The sequence below is a fragment of the Manis javanica genome, chromosome 11 (assembly GCF_040802235.1).
Source record: "Manis javanica isolate MJ-LG chromosome 11, MJ_LKY, whole genome shotgun sequence".
NCBI classification, from domain to species: Eukaryota; Metazoa; Chordata; class Mammalia; order Pholidota; family Manidae; genus Manis; species Manis javanica.
The window spans coordinates 33,161,356-33,180,445 of record NC_133166.1 but is presented as its reverse complement, the minus strand read 5'-3'; the positions used below and the strand labels follow the sequence as shown (position 1 = coordinate 33,180,445).

The following is a 19,090-nucleotide window of genomic DNA, read 5'->3' as shown; positions in this document are numbered from 1 at the left end:
AGCCTCGCCCCATCCAGGGGGCTCATTAGCTTCCACGTTGACTCCCACCAAAGGCTACATCCCCAGGCAGGCTGTTGACAGGGGCAGGGGCAGTGGGCCAAGGCAGGAGCCTCTTATCTGTCTTATCCAGCACAGGAGCTGCAAGCCCATGGGCCTGATTTCGCTCTTTCAGTATTTACTGAGCATTGGCCATGTACCATCTTCCAGCATTTACTGAGCATTGGCCATGTACCAAGCCCTGATCTGGCAAGGGGACCACAGAAGTGGGTCAGGTGTGGCCCCTGCCCTCAAGTAGCTCACAGTCTGTGGAGAAAATACAGCAGCTGCTCTGATGGAGGGAGGCACGTTGGACTGTGTGAGACGGACAAAGGTCACTCCCCTGAAGGCACTGGGAAAGGCTTCTGGAGCAGGCGCTGCCTGAGTGGGATGAGCAGAGTTAGCTAAGGCGGGGGAGAGGGAGGAGGGAAAGGAGATGTCCCAGGCCAATGGCATGAGCCAGCTAGGGTGATTTTTGCTTTATGAGCAGAGACAGAATTCATGTTACACAGGCCTGGAATTCTCCTTTCTCACCATTCACTTGATTATTGCTTGAGAGGCAGCATAGTGTAGCTGTTACGAATGTGGGTTCTGGAGCTAGGCCTCCAGCTCTCCTACTTACTAGCTGTTTGACTTCAGCAGGTTACCCAATTTCTCTGTGACTTATTTTTCTCATCTGTCAAATGGAAATGATAATAGCATAGTATCTATTTCGTAGCACTGTCATAAACGAATTTGCATGTGTAAAATGCTTAGAACGTTGCTTGGCATGTAGTCAACACTTAATAAATATTAACTATTGTTGCTATTTGGGAAAACAGAGCAAGCAGGATACAATTTACTGGCTCTTGTCGACAAAGCCCGGCTGTGTGCTGAGGATCATGGCAAGAAGCTTAGAACTTTGTCTCTTCCATCAAGGACGATAGAGGACAGACTGGTTGGGAACTTGTTTTGAGGGACAACAGGCTCTGAGGCTAAGCAGAGAGATTGCAGGTCTTCTGCTCAAGGGAGGGCAAGGGGAGTGTGGGCTGAGCAGTCCAGACAGGCAGTGGGGGCCTATGGGATGAGGGGAATTTGGGTGGAGTAGGTGTGCCAGGTATGAAATACGGCATGAGCAAAAACATAGAGGTCAGATGTATATCTGATATTCTAGAACCTTTCAACGGAGGTGGGGTCACCAAATATTTGTGGACATAAGCAAAGTTGCTAGCATTTGCAAGAGGCCAAAGTTCCTGGTATCATCTTAGGAAACTTAAAACTAGATGGAAGTGCTTGGAATATGGGTTGGGTGCAGAGTCTCAGCTCTGCTGGGTGAGTGGCTGGTGTGCCTGTGGCTCAGCCATCCTCACAGGCATGTGACCCTGAGCATGCACTTGACCTCGGAGCAGCTGCCTTGTTGCTTCCATCCATCCAGCCTTTGACTCAGGCAGGAAGGGCCTGAGCACAACTCCTCCAGGCCACCCCAGGGTGGACAATGGGAGAGCAGACCCCAGTGTCTGTGTCCCTCCCAGGGAACGAGTCAACTGGTCCTCAATATGGCTGTGGCTAGAATGTGCTGAGAATTTTTTAAAAATCCAATCATTCAGCTCCTGGAGGATCCTGGGTTTGGGTCAGGGAGTCACAGGCCTGAGTACCACAAACCCACAGATGGTCACCACATGTGCTTGGCAGGGCCTCCCTTTCATAGCACACCCTTCCCATGAACACTGAAGTGGAAGTTCCAGAGCTCCTTCTAGCCCTCTTGGGGAAACATCCCTTTTCCATATTTCCTGTCTCCCAAAAAAGTAGATGAGGCTCACTTCAGAGTCCAGACACTCAGAGCTCAGTGACACTCCTGGGTGGGAACTGCCTTTAAAAATAATAGGAGGTGCCCACGTGCACCAAAGAAGAAAACCATGCTTTAGAAATTCATCACAGATGAGAGGGGATGGAAAACAGAATACCTCACATAGTCTTAAAACTGATCAGTTATCATAATGGAGGGGAGAGCTTTACAGTAGGGAATCTGGTGGACAACAGCTTAATGAAGTGATCAAAATTCTTATCACCAGTAATGGGTCCACAGCATTCTTTAGGCAGTACTGCTAATGAAAACACATAACCTGGATCTAATCATGAGCAGAAAAACTGAGAGACATTCTATGATTGGATGGCCTGCACTCTTCAAAACTGTCAATGTCATGCAAACAGACGCTGAGGATTTGTTCTACATTAAAAAGTCTACTAAAGAGGCATGGTAGCTAAATGCAGCATGTGAGAATATTAGGTCAACTGTGTTTCTTTGAGCCATATGATACTGTCGAAAGTAGCCAAAGATCAGCATTTGCATGTGGTTCAACCTAAACAGATTATCATACTTTACTGATACTAAAACTGCCTGGCTTTGATCACTGGATTGCGATTAGCTCAGAGTATGTCCTTGTTCTTAAAAGATGTATACTGAAGTAGTTAGAGATGGAGAGAGAGAGAAAAAAAAGCAGAATGTGGCCAAATATTAACAATTGGTATATGTAGGTGAAGAATAAATGGGTATTCATGATAATATTCTTGCTATTTCAAAAAATAAAAAATTGGAAAAAATGGAGAGAAATTCGATGCAGTTTATCCCTCTGAGCAGAGAATAGAATCCTCTCCCTCCTGGGTCAGTGTGGGAATCCCTTCTACCAATTCAGGGATGGGGCACTTAGAGTAGTAGCAGGGCCTTGCCCCCACTCTGAGCACAGGGCTGTCACCCACCTGGGTTTCCAGTTCTGTGACCTCCAGGTTCAGTTTATTCAGGTGCTTGTTCACGAAAGTGATGAGGGTCTAAAAAAAAAGGCACAAGCCAGGCATTGAGATGGAGATTCTCACCAGTGCCGACCCTGGTGGCTGCCTCTGTGACTCCACCATGAGGACAAGGACTGGTGCAATATCACAGGATGAGATCCAGCCAAGGGTGCTGGGCCCGGGTCCACTGTGCTGAGCTGAGTGAGGATGAGCAGCCTATGGGGCTCTTCCTGCAAAGCCCCTCAAGTTCACAGGAGAGGGCAACCCCCAGAATTTGTACCCCTATACACATGGTTCAAATAGCCAGTATCAGGACTGTGAGAGGAGCAGGGAGTCCTAAGAGGGCAGAATGATGGGTGGAATGTCCTAAGCTAGGGCCAGGTGGCCAGAGAGGAAATAATCCCACTAGGTCCCCCCTTCCAGTCCCTGCCTGTGCCCAGGAAGAGAGAGGGAGGTCTGAGTGAGAAGGCAGGGGTGGCTGGGGGCTCAGTGCGGGTGGGAAGGCAGGGTGTTCATAGCCTTAGAACCCAAGAGGCACTGTCATCTTGCTGGGAGAAGAAAGGGACTGGATAATGTATCCAGTGAGAATATAGGCAAAATGGATTTTGAGCAGCAAAGCCCTGAGTTTGCAGAGATCTGGTGATGATACCAGTTTCAGGAAGCTTGCAAGCTGCAGGGAGGGGTTTTCCTAATGTTTTGCTACAGCTTGCTCCCCTCTCTCTCTCCCTCCCACCCAGGCACCTGTTCCCCACCTTTTTCACCACGTTGAGCTTGTCTGGCGCATGGTCGAACAAGGTGTCAAAGGCATCACGTTCTGAAAAGGAGGAAAATGCAAAGTGGAGCACAGGGCTGATTCCTGGTGGGGAAACCCACCCCATGTCCTGGCCACAAGCCTCAAAAGGCCACATGGTCAGTTATAGACAGGAATTCTTTGGGAACTCTGAAAGCTGGGTTTGGGGCACAGATGTGAGGTTGATTCTTGCCTTAGGATCTTTTTCTGTGTGTGTGTGTGTGTGTGTGTCCCCACCTTCTACAAGGTTTCCCTTTTGGGCTGGGGTTGTGGGGGTGCTGTCAGGCAGTTCAACTTGGGTAATTTCTCTTGGCAATTTAAATTCTGTTACATAATTTAGTCATGGTCCTAAAGAGTTTCAGAAGCTTTTTGGAGGAAGCATGTTATCCAAATATCAAATCACTTCACCCCTTGATTTTTAAACCCAGGATGCCCAAGACGAACATCCTGGTAGAGTGCATGGTTAGGGGAGTGGGAGCTGGGGAGCTGCAGGAGAGAACGTGGGCTCCTTCCTGCTCTTGAGTGATCTAGTCACTTCAACCTTTTGTGCCTCAGTTTCCTCTTCTGTAAAATGCCATCTGAAAAATGAACCTCCTCCAGGTGTTGTGGGGCTGAAAGACTATGTGCATGTGCTCTAAAACATCCACTGATCTGAGTTGTGATTAGCATTATTAGAATATTTCCAAATACTGTCCACAGTGAATGCAGGATTACAGAAAACAGGAAAGTCATGTCCCTTGCAGGGATATTCCTTGCTGCAGCTCCATATTCCCTGAATGGAGAGGTGAAATAGTGGAGGGAATCTGAGGCAGGGAATGAGGTGTCTCCAAGAGGAACGTGGGGCTGGGAAGGTGCACGGTCATGGAGCCTGACTTTCCTGCTCTTGCACTGGTGAGTAAGCTCAGACTGCCAGAAAGCTCACTGAGATCTCTGACATTCACAGACTTTATAAACAAATCCACCTCTTCTTTTACTTCCACAGTACGCTTAAAGCAACACTGCCCTGCAAATGCCCAGGCCCCATCCAGAAGCCCAGCAATGTCAATGGTCAGGTTACTTACAAGCTAGCCACAGTTGTGTGGCTGTGTATTAGTTTTCCTCTTCCCACCAGTGAGCTCACCCTCCCTACCAAGGGGCCCTGTCACCAGACTGGTGCAGACACATGCAGGAAGCAAGCTGAGTGCCTGTTCCAGCTGCTGCAGAATTAACTAGACCCCCGTGGCAGCCACCAGCACCAGATGACAATCTTCTGCAACTCACCATGCCTTCCGGAAAGAGCCCTGCAGGAAAAGGAGAAAACTGTGACCCTTCTCTCATCCTTGGCTAAAAAGCCCCCAACTATTCCTTTCTGGACATTTTATTCCTGCACTGTCTCTAATTATTGGTGGTCTTTACCACATTACCCCCTACCTTTCCCCTCTTCTATACAGATACACTGGTGTTTGCACAAAGCCTCATATAAGCAATGCTTAAAGGACTATTTCTTGCCTTAAATGAAATCTCAGTATTGCTTACAGCTGAGAAAGAATATTGGACTTGGGGGTTCCAGATTCCCCACCACATTTTAAGAGCGGAGCCAAAGCATCACACCAAAGTGGAATTTCACTGCTTAGGCTGCTGTGGGCATCTGGTTGGTTTGTTTTTCTCCTGTCCATCTGTGACATCCACCAAGCTGTGCCTGACATTGACCCAGGACAGGTTTTCTTAGGGTAGGAACTGGAACCATACTCATAGCACTGAAACAGCAAAGTAACAAGAGCACAAGTGTCAGAGATGGACTATTTAGGTTTAAATCTCACAGAGCCGCTTGCTTGCTGTGTGACTGTGGGCAAGCTACCAAGCCTCTCTGGGCTCTAAGTCTCACTTCTCTAAAATGAGGATAATGTAAACACCTCAGCTGGATGTTGTGAGCATTAAATGATTTAATATGTGGGAAGATTTTAGCGTAATTCCTAATATACAGTAAATGATCAGTTCATTTTTTTTCTCAATGTACTTTTGGTTCTTATTTTACTGATTTTACTGGTTTATTCCAACTGTGCATCTATCACCTCGCCAGTGATAACCAGCGGGTGGTGTAGTGGAAAGAACAATGAGGTTGGAGTTAACTGGTGGGTAGACCAAGCGTAGTCTCCTTCTCCTTTGGGCAGCAAGGTTTTTAGGAGTTGTAATCATTGCTTCATGTGTTTATGATGAATAAGTGCTTCATAAGCGGTACTGTGTTGTCACGATTAAGAGTTCGCACCTGTGTCTGTGTGGCAGAATGGCAGAGAGACCCTAGAAAGCACAGCCTGCTGCTGAGATTGCTCCTCTAACTGAAACTCCATGTTCCCTGACTTGGGAGTTTCTCACAGGCCATGCTCCTCTCAGCTATGTCTTCCTCTTTTCCCGAAGGTGAAATAGTGGGTCAGACAAGCCCAGCAAATGGGGCAGGGTGGCAGGGCCTTCTCCTTTCCCAGCAGGCCTGAGCCTGGGCAGCACACCTCCGCCCCTCACAGAACCACGGCCAAGAATCAGTGTGCCTCATAGACCAGCTACCCCGTTGGCTGCCAAGCCCAGCACCTGGAGTGATGTGGGGGCTGCTTGATGGGTCTCTGCAGGCCATAGACTGGCCATCTTGGGAAGGGATGCTCCACATCTCTGCCCGACCCTGGGCCTGAAATGCCCTTTTTAAAGCACATGTGCAGTGTGGTCCAGACAGGCTGTTCCCCTTTCAGCCACAGCTGGGACCAGGGAGCAAGTTTCCTAGAGATTGGAAGGTATGGGTCAGCTGTGATGGGGAACAGCCAGGAAAGAGCAGTGAAGAGCCTGGGGACACGAGGCTCTTCTGTTACCACACCATCTGTTACCACACTGAATCCTCACAACCCCTCCGGTCAGGAAAACACTCCCCATTCCAGAGGTGAAGGAACTGAGGTGAGAGAGGTTAAGGGCCTCATTGGTGAGTAAGCGGCAGAGGTTGGATTTGAACTCAAGTCAGGTTGGCTTAGAGACCCCTGCTCTCCCCACTTTACTCTTTCTATTCAAGACAACACAGAGGAAAGCAGGGAGCTGGGGATGCTGCCTATGAATTTTGCCCAGCTTTATGTGTGGCCAGGGCTCAAGCCTGCCCAGTGATCTCAAACCCAAACTCACTGTCCTGCTCTCTCTGCTAAAGAACAAAACTTTCCCCTGTGGCAAACCTATGACACATCCTGATATTCCAGTTTCTTAAAGTAAAAAAACAAAAACAACCCCAACCCACCACTTTAAGGCAGAGCGGGACTTTTTGGGTCATGGCATGTAGCCAAAGAAATCAGATTCAGAGAAAGAAGAAAAACGTCCTGCTGAAGGTGAACAATTTAAATTCAGCTTCATGTTCATGGCATGACGATTTCATGCTGGTTGGCTTTTTTGGGCACACTTTTTCCTGGAGTGTCACAAAATTAGAATTTTTCAATCACTGCTAATTCCCTCTGCCCATTTCCCCACCCAAGTTTGTACCTTAAGCATTGAGAGGCATGTTTTGAATGCATGGAAAAGGCTAAACTATAATCATTGGCTGAAGTCTAATCCCTCTTGCAATCCCAATAAATGAAAACTAAATATCAGCAAATGGATGAGTTTCGGAGCAACATCTGTGTTCCATTACAGACTTGCTGGCAACAATGGTGTTGACATACTCTGTGTTACCAGTTATTTCCTCTTGGATTTGCCGGGACTGGAGGATTCCTTCTCGTTTCTGAAACGGGGGTGGGGAGAAGGGTTGCAAGGAGGAGAGAAAAATATGCTTTAGAAAAATACAAAAAACTGATTAGCATTCCTGATATCAAGACGATTTCTGGTGTTTAAGACATGACTCCAGAGACAAGGCACTGGTAGAAGTGACATGAGGCCCCTGATTTCCGGGGAATGGGCTGCACCATTCGCACTAAGTGAAATTAGTGTTTATTCCAAACAAGTTGGCTGTTTTCTGGATGGTGAATCTTTTCTTTCTTTATTGGAGGACATTCTGCTGGAAGCAACTGTCTGCCTCCTGGAGTAATGCACAGTAAACCAAATGGAAACGAAGGCTAGGGTGTGTCTACCCTCCAGCTGGGGCCACAGAAAGAAGCAGTGAACACATTTAACTAGGGGGCCAGGGTGGAAGAATAGAGGCCAACTTGGGGAATTCAAACAGAGGGAGAGTTTTGTTTTGCTTTAAATGGCTAAATAGGGGAGCTTTTATGTAAGCAGTAGAGTCCTCAGGTAACTAGCTTGCTCTCTGAGAAAGGGGTAAGCACTTTGAAGGCCCATCCATCCATCCACCCTTCTGTCCGCCTCCACCCATCAAGTCACTGTCTCTCCTTTATTTCATTGATCAGTGCCTTCTATGTGCTGGACTTAGAGCAAGTCCTATGGAATATATGACACAGTCTCGACCTTGAGTACAATGCAGTAGATGAACCAAGTATGCAATAATGGTTTCCCCCAAACAGTCTCGGTTTACACCTGATGTCCCAGCTCAATTAGTATTGTGGGATCCCCTTCCACTCTCCAAAGTGCCATGGGTAATCAATTATGTGGCAGCCCCGTGCAGGGAGGACATACTGGGTTCAGGACAGGGGCAGGCCGTTAGAGCCAGGATGGTCAGGGAACCCTCCCAAGGGGAGGAGGGTCCTTGAGCTGCAATTTAAGGGACACACCGGATTTGTGTGGACACAGAGACCATTCCAGTGGGAGGAATGGCCTAAGCAGAAAGGCAGAGTCACAAGAGCACAAACGTGTTTCAGGAGGCTCTTCGGAGGGACAGTGGCTGCCATTCATTACTGGAGATCCAGCTGATTGTTGTTTGGAGTTTAAACCTCACTGTGGGGCATGGGAGCCAATGAAGGAGTGTTAGGCTCCGGAAGACCACCTGATGGGTGGGAGGAGGGAGATTCATTTTATCACGTCCCTGTACAGTCAGCTACTTGATACAGTCTGGGCATGGCAAGCAGTTGTCAGGGCAAATTCATCTTCCACGGAGGCTGAGATGATGTCAAGAAGGAGACGCCAAGCCTTAATGCATCAGCTGAAACCTGCCTTGTAGGCCCTCCTGCCAATACTTCCAGAACCTTCTCTTCACATTCACAGTGACCACAGAAACGAGTGTTCCTGTAACATACTTTTACAGAACATACTTTTACAGCTGGATAAAGGCCAAGAGTGTATCTGGATTAGACTGAGAAGAATGGACTATCAAAGCAAAAGAGGAAGAAAAGGAAAGAAGTAAAGATAGCATTTAAAGGGATCTAGTGAGGATAAATCAGGACCTTTTCTAAATTCAGCTTCAACATGTGTAAAATTCTTACATGTGGCTAATGGAATCTGTCCTTGCCTTGTGAGGCCATTCAGAAACATAAACCTTATCTTCAACCTCATGCAGAATTAAATGCTTTCATACCAAATGAAAAAGAAATCTGGGTTAAATAACCCCTCACACAGCATCCTGATGCACCTCCATCCATTATTTGTTCCTTAAAGAGCTCTTTTTCTCTTTCAGTTCGTGACTTATAGCCAGCTTGGAGCCCTGCTTCCGTACCTGTTTAACTTGATAAAGCAGACTACCCCATAAAACCTGAAATGCAGCGATGCCATTTTATGTAACATGCCCTCTTTCTTCCCTCATGTTAACAAAACTGCCTATAGGAGAAATTAAACCAACAGCAGCCCTCTGATGGTCTCTAACTGACATCAAAGTGAGGCATGAGACTTGGGCTTGCAGTGACCACTGTTTCAAAAGAGAGCCTCCCCCTCTCCTCAAATCATCAATCATGTACAGTTTTAAAGCATATAATGAAATGATTCACGCATTATTGATTGGTAAAAATAACACCATAGAGATGGCCTGGATTTACTAGGAAGATGCTTGTACGAGGATGCTCAGGGCTGGCCATATACCCATAGCAGATGTAAAATGCTTAGCACCATGCTTGACACAGCTGAGTGATTGGTTAATGAGGCCAATTAGTTGCTTTCAGTCAGCTGCACTTAGTGTCTGAACCACACACAGTCACACTGACTAGGGATTTCTGATAGCCGTCTCCCGTGCTTATGTGTCATCCTGTCTCCCGGCAGGCAGGATCAAGGTGTCAGATTCCTATTATGCCCCCTTAATGTTGAGCAAGTTAAGTACACGGTGTAGAAGAAATGTTTTTCCATTAGGGCACAACTGAGCAACTAACCGAGGAGCACCCCATGTCAACATCTGATTCTTGAAAGCTCAGCTTAAAGACCTCTTGTCTGGGTACCTGGTCTGGTCAGGTCTGGCAAAGTCTGCCAGCCCTCTGGGCTCTTCCTTAGCAGGGGACAGTGGAGCTGCCATATTGTTCTGCCTTCCAGAACCCTGGCTAACCAGGGAGCTTATTTATTAGGGGAGATCTCTCTTGCAGCATGTTTATTTGGAAAAGTACAGAAACAAGTAAACAAAACGATGACCTTTTGCTAAATGGGCATAAAGTTGGAAAATAAAATTTAATTTGAGTTATCTAATGGGGTTACGAACAGAGTGAGATAGTTACAGGAGAGAGCACACTCTCACTGTGGAAATTGTAGAGCCACATGTGGATGGAAATTCCATCCAACAATCTGGAAAATCTGACTTGAGATCCCAGCCGTGCTTCTCTGGGCAGGTGGAAACCGGTGGTGCCCCTAGTACAGGCCAGTCAGAGTCTCTCAAAACCATACACACATATGCCTTCACATGCCCATGGCAACTGTTTCTTTCCCAGACCTATGCATCATTTGTTTAATGAAAAAAATGATTCTCCATGGCTTGCAGGGTGTGCGTGTGTGCACTCACACACACATGTACACACGGATTCATCTTCTCTCCTGATCTTACTGTGCACACCTCATAAACACACAACATTCCCTCAAATACACACTACACAGATACTCCGGATGAAAATGTAAACCCCAGGCACACACCCAGCACGAGGCTATCTCACACACAAGTACACGCTCTACCACCCTTTGCACACTTATCAGGGATAAACCCACATGCATCTAAAGCTCACTCACATGCCTCCTGACAGAGCACCGCCAAGGACACTCAGTATTCATTTGCTGTCCTTTGAACAAGCTGCCCAGGGCGCCTTAGCTCCCGTAGAAACTCAGCCTCTGCGCCTCTTTAAGGGCACAGTTGTTTGTAGCGGTATCTGTCTTACCTGGACCACAACCACTTGGATGGAAACGTGGTCTGGGAGTCGGACTGGTGCCCGGAAATACTGGGACAGAGCAACCAGCAGATGCAAGATGGCAACCAGGCTCTTGGCATGAACAGCTGAAATAAAAGGCAGTTTAAAAGTTAGAGAATCTCCTGCTGGGTTTTAGGCAGATGTAAGCAGATATTAAAAATGTAGCAATGCCAAAGCCCAGGCCCCTTTTATCCTACTCCTAAGGATCAGGGGACATCATCCCAGGCCTCATCTGGGGCCTCCTCACTCTTGGCCATGACCCATGGAGCTGCTTCTTGGATTGCGTGACTGCTGGGTTTGGAGGACAAGGACGGAGAAGGCGTTTGCAGACAGGTTTCCAATGCCCTCAGCCTAGCCTCGGTCCAACCTCACCTCTTACTGGACTGTTGGGGCTCTTTGACCCCCTCCAATGAGATCTGCTCATTCCACTCCCCTGCTGACAGGGCATTAGCTCAGCAAATATTGACTCCACCTCCTCCTCTGGGCAGGCACCATGCCAGGGAGGCTCTGGGGACAAAAGACCCAGTTCCTGGCTTCCATGAGCTGACAGTCTTCCCCAGATGCCAGGAGAGTAGTTCCTCTGCCTCTAATCCAAGGTCCCACAGGGATGCTGACAACTGCAGAATTCTGAGTTCTAAACAGCCCTTCACCACCCCCATGGTCTCATTCACTCCAATAACCATGAGCACATCTGCTCTGTCCCCTTCCCTTCCCACCTGACTGTGAACTCTTTGGGTTTCCCCCAATACCCTTGTCCTGAGGCTCTACCCAAAGCAGGCCCTTGATGAGTGGGCACTGAGGGCAGGAACACTGGGTGCCTTCCTTTGTTCAAGGCTTTCAGATCTCTGGAGAAGGAGTGAAAAGACATCCAAAGGGCTTTGCTGCTCTCGGGTACTATGTCTGGTTAGGGTGGGCAATGCCCCTTGTGGAAAAGCTGGAAGGGATGTTGAGGGCCTGACTGGCTTCTGTAACGCCTGAGCAATGTGTTGGATGTTAAGCCATTTACATTAGAGAAAGCCTGATAATTATTGTGCTGTAGTTTTCTCAGTAGATGAGAGGAGAAAAAAAACCTGTGATGTGACAGGGGGCACACACGGTCAGGCGGCCTGGAGCTTGACTTCCGGCCTGACAACTAGACCTTTGATTCACTGCTGCGTGAGCTTGGGCAGGCCGCTCAGGACCTCTGAGCCTCAATCTGGTCGCCGTCACCATGTGGAGAACAGCACCTATGCATAAATGTAGGCTGTAAGAATTTCCAGAGATAATGTAGGCAAGGCTTCGGGCATGGAGCAGGTGCCTAGGAATGGGTGATATTTTTTGTTATAACTTACGAGAAAATGCCTGGCACCTAGGAAGTTCAGCCATGTCAGCTTTTCTTCCCTTTCTTTCTCATAAAAGGGAAGAGTCGCCAGATACTATAGCTGCTTTCATGGTCCTACCAGCCTCATGGCTCTTCATTACAGGGGAATTTAAGGAAACAACAAAAAATGCCCATTTTGTGTACTTGGCACGAACTGGGTCTTCATTAAGGTGTGATTTCATCTGCCCCATGATCGATGAGTCTGCCTTCACAGAAGCTTTGAGAAATCACCAAGAACAGGAAATGACCCAGACATTCCTTGGGAACGCATTAGAGTTTCTTGTTATCACCACTACTTCAAAGAAAGTTTTCTCCTGAAAACCTCCAATAACACCATCAAAGAGTGGATGATCTGCCCCAAACTCGGCCTTCCAGAATAAGTTTCAGTTCTGGGCTTTGGGGGGCACTGGAAAAGTTTCATTCACAGTTACAGACTCAAAAAAGGCTCCTGGCATGGGACTGACCTACTGACATGCTCCCTGCCAGAAGGAGGCAAAATCTGGGTCTGCTGATCAGAACTGCAGAGCTGCCACTAGTTACTGTCCCTCCAGTCACTGAGGGTTTTAAGGACACTGGCTACCACTCCTTTTAGTGACAAAACATAAGGCTAGAAAAGTTGTGATCAAAATGGCTGTTCTTACGCACAGGTGACATTGTCTATCATCTCTACTGTCTTGGTAGGCCACAGAGAGCTATGTCATAAGCACCACACAGACGTCAGACTCTGTCATTGAGTGCTCTGTCCTCCTGGGAATTTTTTTTAAAAGAATTACACAGTTTCTCTCTCATACACACATACATGCTACACGCACAGAGATGTTAATGTGTGATATCATTGAAAAAATCTGGGAAACACTATGTCTAATAGCAAGAGGATGATTTAGACCAGTGTTTTTCAAAATTTTTTTTAGTAAGCAGAGAAACCCTTCATTTAAAAGCCATTAGGCAAAATGGATGAAAAACTACAACTGCTCTGGTCTCTGAGTCTTAACTGCAGCCCACCCATGGCTGCTTCTCCTCTCTTCAATGATGCCTGAGATTTTCCTTGCAAGTCCCTAGGTATGGCCAAGCATGGTTTAATAGTCACTGCCTTAATAAATTATGGTACATCCACATAATAGAATAGTTTCCATGGACTGAAAAATCATTTTTAAGACAAGGTAGCTATAAATATTAATAATATGATGTTAAAGAGAAACAATAGAAACATTGTAAATATATATATTTATGGATATACACACATGTAAAACATGTATGCACACATACACACACAAGCAGGTAGTTTTAGCCAAGACTTGGAAGGGAGTATTTTAAAAAATGCAAACAGATATGACAGTTTCCTATTTCAAAATTTTCTTTAGAATAAATATATGTCATCTTTCCAGTTAAGAAACAACTTGCATATTTGGGCACTCTCCTCATCGCCATCTCTCAGCATGTCTGTGGGAACCTTCTTCCTGATTCTAGATGGCATTTGGGCCACTGTGCTCCTGCACCCACGTCAGGATGGGAGTGTGCAGAACCAGAGCAAAGCCAAAACGCCACTGGATAAGGTGGGCACAGCAGCCCCTGTACCAAGACTGTCACTCCAGGGCTGGGAATCTGTTTCAAAGGAGTTGCTGGGCTAGAAATAGTCATCCAGACACAAATTATGGTAGAAATATAAGTTGGTATAATTTTTTTGGAGGCAATTTGGCAATATGTATTATGACCTTAAAAATGTACATACCCTTTGGTCCTAAAATAGCACTCCTAGGTATTTATCCTAAAGAAGTAATTATGGCTATGAGCAAAGAGAACTCATCAGCCTATACTGATATTAGTGAAAAAAATGGAAAACAATCTTAAAATCCATTATTAGTTAAATTGTGTCCAAACACTGTCATATTACATAGTATTAAAAGTGACATATAGAAGATATTTAGTGATCTGTGAAGATACACATCTTCTACACAACATATACAGACTGATTTCATCTTTGTAAAAACTATATGTATATTTATGATATATAACAGTTGTAACATATACACATTCGACTTGAAGGAATCACCATAAAATTGACAGCGCCCATCTCTGGGGGATGTTGATGGGGGCAATGTGTGTGGGCTTAGTGCGTAGACTCTGCAGCCATGCTTTTAGGGTCTGTCTTGTCTCCACCTCTCACCACTCATGTGACCTTGCATAATGGTATTCCTTTAGCAAATACTGTGCTTTTTATGTGCCAGTCACTCTTGCAGGCTCTGGGGATAGGATAGAATAGTGAAGAGACAAATATCCATGCCCTCATTAAACTACATTCATTGTTTCTTAACCTCTCTTGATTTTGATTTTCTCATCTGTAAAATGGGGATAACAAAATTGTTACCTCAGCTGACTGAGGATTACAAAGATCAAAATATGTGAAGTGCCTAGTACAATGCCTACAGTAAGCATAAATATGTTAGAGGTTAATATTTGAATTTCTTTTATCTTTGCTTTCTAATTTTTTAATAAGGAAAACTGAATTAAAATAAAACTCCATAAAGCCCTAGATCAAGGGCCTTGGTAACTCCCAGTCCCTGTCACCTTTATCCCAAGTAGAAGGACAACACCTTGTCCTCAGAAACAGGGAAGGTAAGAGAGGAGGGAGGGAATTTCCCCCTAGGAGCTGTGCCTGCCACATTCCTTATGGAAGAAACCACTGCCTTGTAAATGGGCCCAGCATTTCTTGAAGCCCTGAGGCATGACAGGGACCTGGCCCCCAAGATAACTGTTCCCTCTGATCTAGTAATTCAACTCTGTTCTAGAAATCTATCTCATAGGAATAATTCAGGAGAAGCAAAAGGAGACATAATCTAAGACATTCAGCTTGGCATTTTCTGATATTAGCAATAAGCTAATATTAGCTATTAATATCTGATGAAATATAAGTGCACCATGAAAATAAATACCCCATGAAATAGAAGCAGCTATCAAAAATGGTAACTATGAAGAACACATGGGAATATAGAAAATATGTATGATATAATATTAAGACAAAATAAAACTGTATGTGACTTCATCAAGTAAAAATATGCATCGATATGGACAGCTGTGGGCAAACAATGAAAAGCCAGATGAGAGTGGGAATGTGCTGCATCATTTTACTCATAGGCATTTCTCTATGGGACATAAAAGTAAACAAGAACCAAGCCCATCATTCAAAGACACTGAGGACAGTGGTCCTGTGGTGGCTTTAAAAAATTCCATTCTTCTATCTCAGTCTTTCCCAAATTGGGTACCCTGGTAAGTTAAAAGGCGTTTTGTTTTATTTTGCTTGGAGGGGCATGTGGAAGTAGTCGTAATTCAAAGGAGTGAGAAACAGCTTCAAACAAAACTAAGCAGGGGTCTTCATTAGAGCACTTTAATGCTTATGACTGTTGCAGATTTCCGAAATGCACATACATTTCCCAAGCTAGTGATCAACCCCCCTACCCCCCCACCCCGTCCCCAAACACGATTAGTATTTCTGGGACCCAGACGAAGGCCCAGAGTCACAGCCTCCTTCCTCCTGCCTCAGCGGTCTCCCTCTGGCTGGCGCAGGATGCTCTGTTCTGGGCACCGTGTGCTGCAGCTTAGCAGCTGTGACAGCAAAGGCCTAATTATGCTGAAGGATGCACATGGTGTCTCACCTCCAGTGTGGGACATTAGAAACCTGTTGAAGAGATTGCTACTGGCAGCTGTGGGGTCTCTAAGTTGAGAGGTGAAGATTCCTTTTTCTTTCCTAAGTTGGAAAGGTGTTTTGGGGTTTATTTTTTGGTGGTGGGGGACAGGGGTTCATTTTCAGTTGTATAAATTGGATACAATGAGGAATAGTACTTAACCCTTTGATACTTAAAACAAAGGTGAAGAACACAATCTAAATAATTTCATTAATCTAAATTCACCTTTTTATCCATTACAAAGAACCAAACAACTCTGGACTCCCTATGGGAAATATATTGTTGCTACTGGATTCACCCAATCTGCTGACTTTATGTGGATTCTCATATGTTCCTATTAGACTTCCATCCCTGAAGGCAGCAAAATAATCCACAGTTTATACTTCCTGAGATCCTTGAGCTATGCTAGCTGTTAATTTAAATTATTCCAGTGTCTATGATCACTGCCAGATCTTGGCTCCTTCTGGAAAACAGGGGATGAAAGAAGGGCATGGGCTTTGCTCCCCTGCTTCTCAGCTCCCTGAATGGAGGGATCTCTGCCTCCCCAAGCCTCTGCAAGACAACAGCTTTCTCAAAACATTGTTTTGAGACTCAGAAGTAGCTCAGTAAAAGTTTCCTTCCCTCCCAATCTCACATGAGCTTTCTACAAAGAGCCTTTTACAGAAATGGCATACTGGATTTTAGCATTTTGTTATCTTTCCCAGTGGTATGAATGGTTAAGTTCCTTTTCTAAGGAAGGGCACATCTTGCTCAAAGATACATGGGTTTGTACTCAGCCGGGGCCTCCCAGCTTCCTGGATGGCTTCTTGGGAAAACCCACTGTGGGGACCACAGATGTCAGTTAGCAGTTCCGTGTTTCTTTGTAAAACTCACAGTCCACATTCCACTTGATGCTCCTGGGAGGAAGTTTCAGGGTTTCGTTGATCTTCTCCAGGACAGTCTGCAGCTTTTGCTTCTGAGCGATCTCGGACTGGGTGACTTCAGCAACGTTCAGCTTCTCACTCTCAAGTTTCTCTGGGGTGACAAGGGACAAGACAACAGCTGTTATTTTTGGCCACAGGCAACACACACACTCATGCATGTGTACCCACACATTGACTCGCTCAACAAATATACACTGAACACCTACTCTGTGGGGGACACTGCTCTCCGCTCCTTATCTGATGATGCCACTGGGGTACCAGTACTGTGAAAGCCTTGCGGTTTTATCTTGAATCCCCAGGTTATAAGATTGCAGGGCCACGAAGTGGAATATTTAACCCAGCCTCTCGTATTTGAAGTCCTTTGCATCATTCTGGGGTTCCCCTCTTCAGTTCTGCCTTCTCCAAGGACATCTCTGTGCCCTACCTGCAAGGCTGCCTGTGCTGCCCTGGGCGGTACTCAAGTCCTCATTCAAGGGGTTTTGTGCGTTCCTATAGTACAATATGTGTCATGCTGAATCATACTTATCTATTTTAAGCAACTTCTTTCCTTTTAAACCCACTTGGAAGGTAACTTATTTGATGTGTCCTGTTTCGTGAATTCTAAGACACAGAGTTTTTTTTTTTTTCCTTCACATTTTAACACCGAATTCAGACTGTGTCTTCAAATTGATAGCACCCTACAATTGCCAGCCAGGTGGAAGACTGAAAGTTATCACTGATTCTGTGTGTGTACATTTGGTCATAGCTTTTCATAGTGTAGTCATTTCCATGTCTCAATAAACCTACAAGAGCACTTTCAAAAAGTAGGAAATAAAGACTCTTAGTAATAAGAAAGTTCTGGGTAGTGGTTGAATGGAAAAGTTTTTTCTCTTTTTGCGTGTTACTTACATAATGGTACGTTTTAAAGTCAATGGCTCATGTATGCAATGGCAAAACCCCTTAATGCTTAAAGGCAAAATACAGCCTAATCATTTTATTAGTCTAAATATATATTTTTATCTATTAAAGAGAACGTCTTTGGATTCTCTACTGGGAAATGTCTGCCACTGGATTCACCTAATCCGCTCTCCACAGCTCACTCAGATTGACACAATGGACATTCTGAAACATGTTTAAAATGTCTTTTCTCTTCATTTTTTAATGGCTAACATACAAATTAAACTTTACATTAATGGTACCCCTATTGTTTACATTATTTTATTTTTCAGTAGTTGTAGCTTATCCAAGCCAAATGTATAATTCTTTGAAGATGAAGTTACCCACCAGAGAATTTCTGCAGGTTCTGTGGATTTAAGAACTCTTTTCTGAAACTTGATAGATGATCACAAGCTATTCTTATCTGTCATAGCCTGAATGTTATTTTTCTCTTTTCTTTAGTTGCTTGAAGCCATCATTCTTTATTTCTAAAGTCCAGGGATTTAATAAGCTTCTATCTAAATGTCTTCATCTTGAATGTTAAACCTTGGAGAAACCCTGTGTGCCTTTTCCATTTTTAGGCTGTGATTTTTTTTTATTAAAGTGTTATCGATGCACAATCTTATGTTGGTTTCAAATATATAACACACAACACAGTGGTTCACCATTTACCTATATTACCTAGTCTTCACCCCTCCAGTGTGGTCACTGTCCATCAAAGTAGTAAGATGTTACAGAATCATTAACTGTGTTCTGTGCTCTACTACTGTCCCCGTGACCAACCTACTTTGTGACTGTGAATTATTGTGCCCCTTAATCCCCTTCTCCATCCCCCCACCCCCACAAACCGGTGTCTATGAGTCTACTGCTATTTTGTTCCTTTTGTTTTGCTTTGTTTTTATACTCCACAAATAAGTGAAATCACTTGGTATTTGTCATTTTCTCCACCTGGCTTATTTCATTGAGCATAATACCCTTTGGGTCCATCCATGTTGTTGCAAATGGGAGGATTTCTTTTCCTTTTATGTCTGAATAATATTCCATTGTGTATATATAGCACATCTTCTTCATCCATTCATCTATGGATGGACACTTTGGTTGCTTCCATATCTTGGCTGTTGTAAATAGAGCAGCAATAAACATAGGGGTGCATATGTCTTTTTGAACTGGGATCTTGTTTTCTTCAGGTAAATTCCTAGGATTGGAATTACTGGGTCAAATGATATTTCCATTTTTAGCTTTTTAAGGAACCTCCATATTGCTTTCCACAGCGGTTGCACCAATTTACATTCCCATCAACCGTGTAGGAGGGTTCCCATTTCTTTGCATCCTCTAGACTGTGAATTCTTATCTTGGGTCCTCTCCTAATGTAGAAATGACAAGTTGTGTTTCTCTCACACTGCAGTTACAATCTCGATAGT

General features: G+C 45.0%; 1 protein-coding gene across 3 annotated transcripts in view; it reads right to left on the bottom strand.

Annotated features, from left to right (window-relative positions):
• PARVA (parvin alpha) overlaps positions 1–19,090 on the bottom strand; it is a 150,339-nt gene that overhangs the window by 11,130 nt on the left and 120,119 nt on the right. For all 3 annotated transcript variants that reach the window (XM_073216215.1, XM_073216214.1, XM_073216216.1), the window contains 6 exons: positions 16,705–16,845; positions 10,762–10,877; positions 7,255–7,313; positions 4,853–4,872; positions 3,555–3,616; positions 2,773–2,841 (listed from right to left, as the gene is read on the bottom strand). In XM_073216215.1, coding sequence (XP_073072316.1) covers positions 2,773–2,841; positions 3,555–3,616; positions 4,853–4,872; positions 7,255–7,313; positions 10,762–10,877; positions 16,705–16,845 — 467 coding nt within the window. The remainder of the gene's footprint in view (positions 1–2,772; positions 2,842–3,554; positions 3,617–4,852; positions 4,873–7,254; positions 7,314–10,761; positions 10,878–16,704; positions 16,846–19,090) is intronic.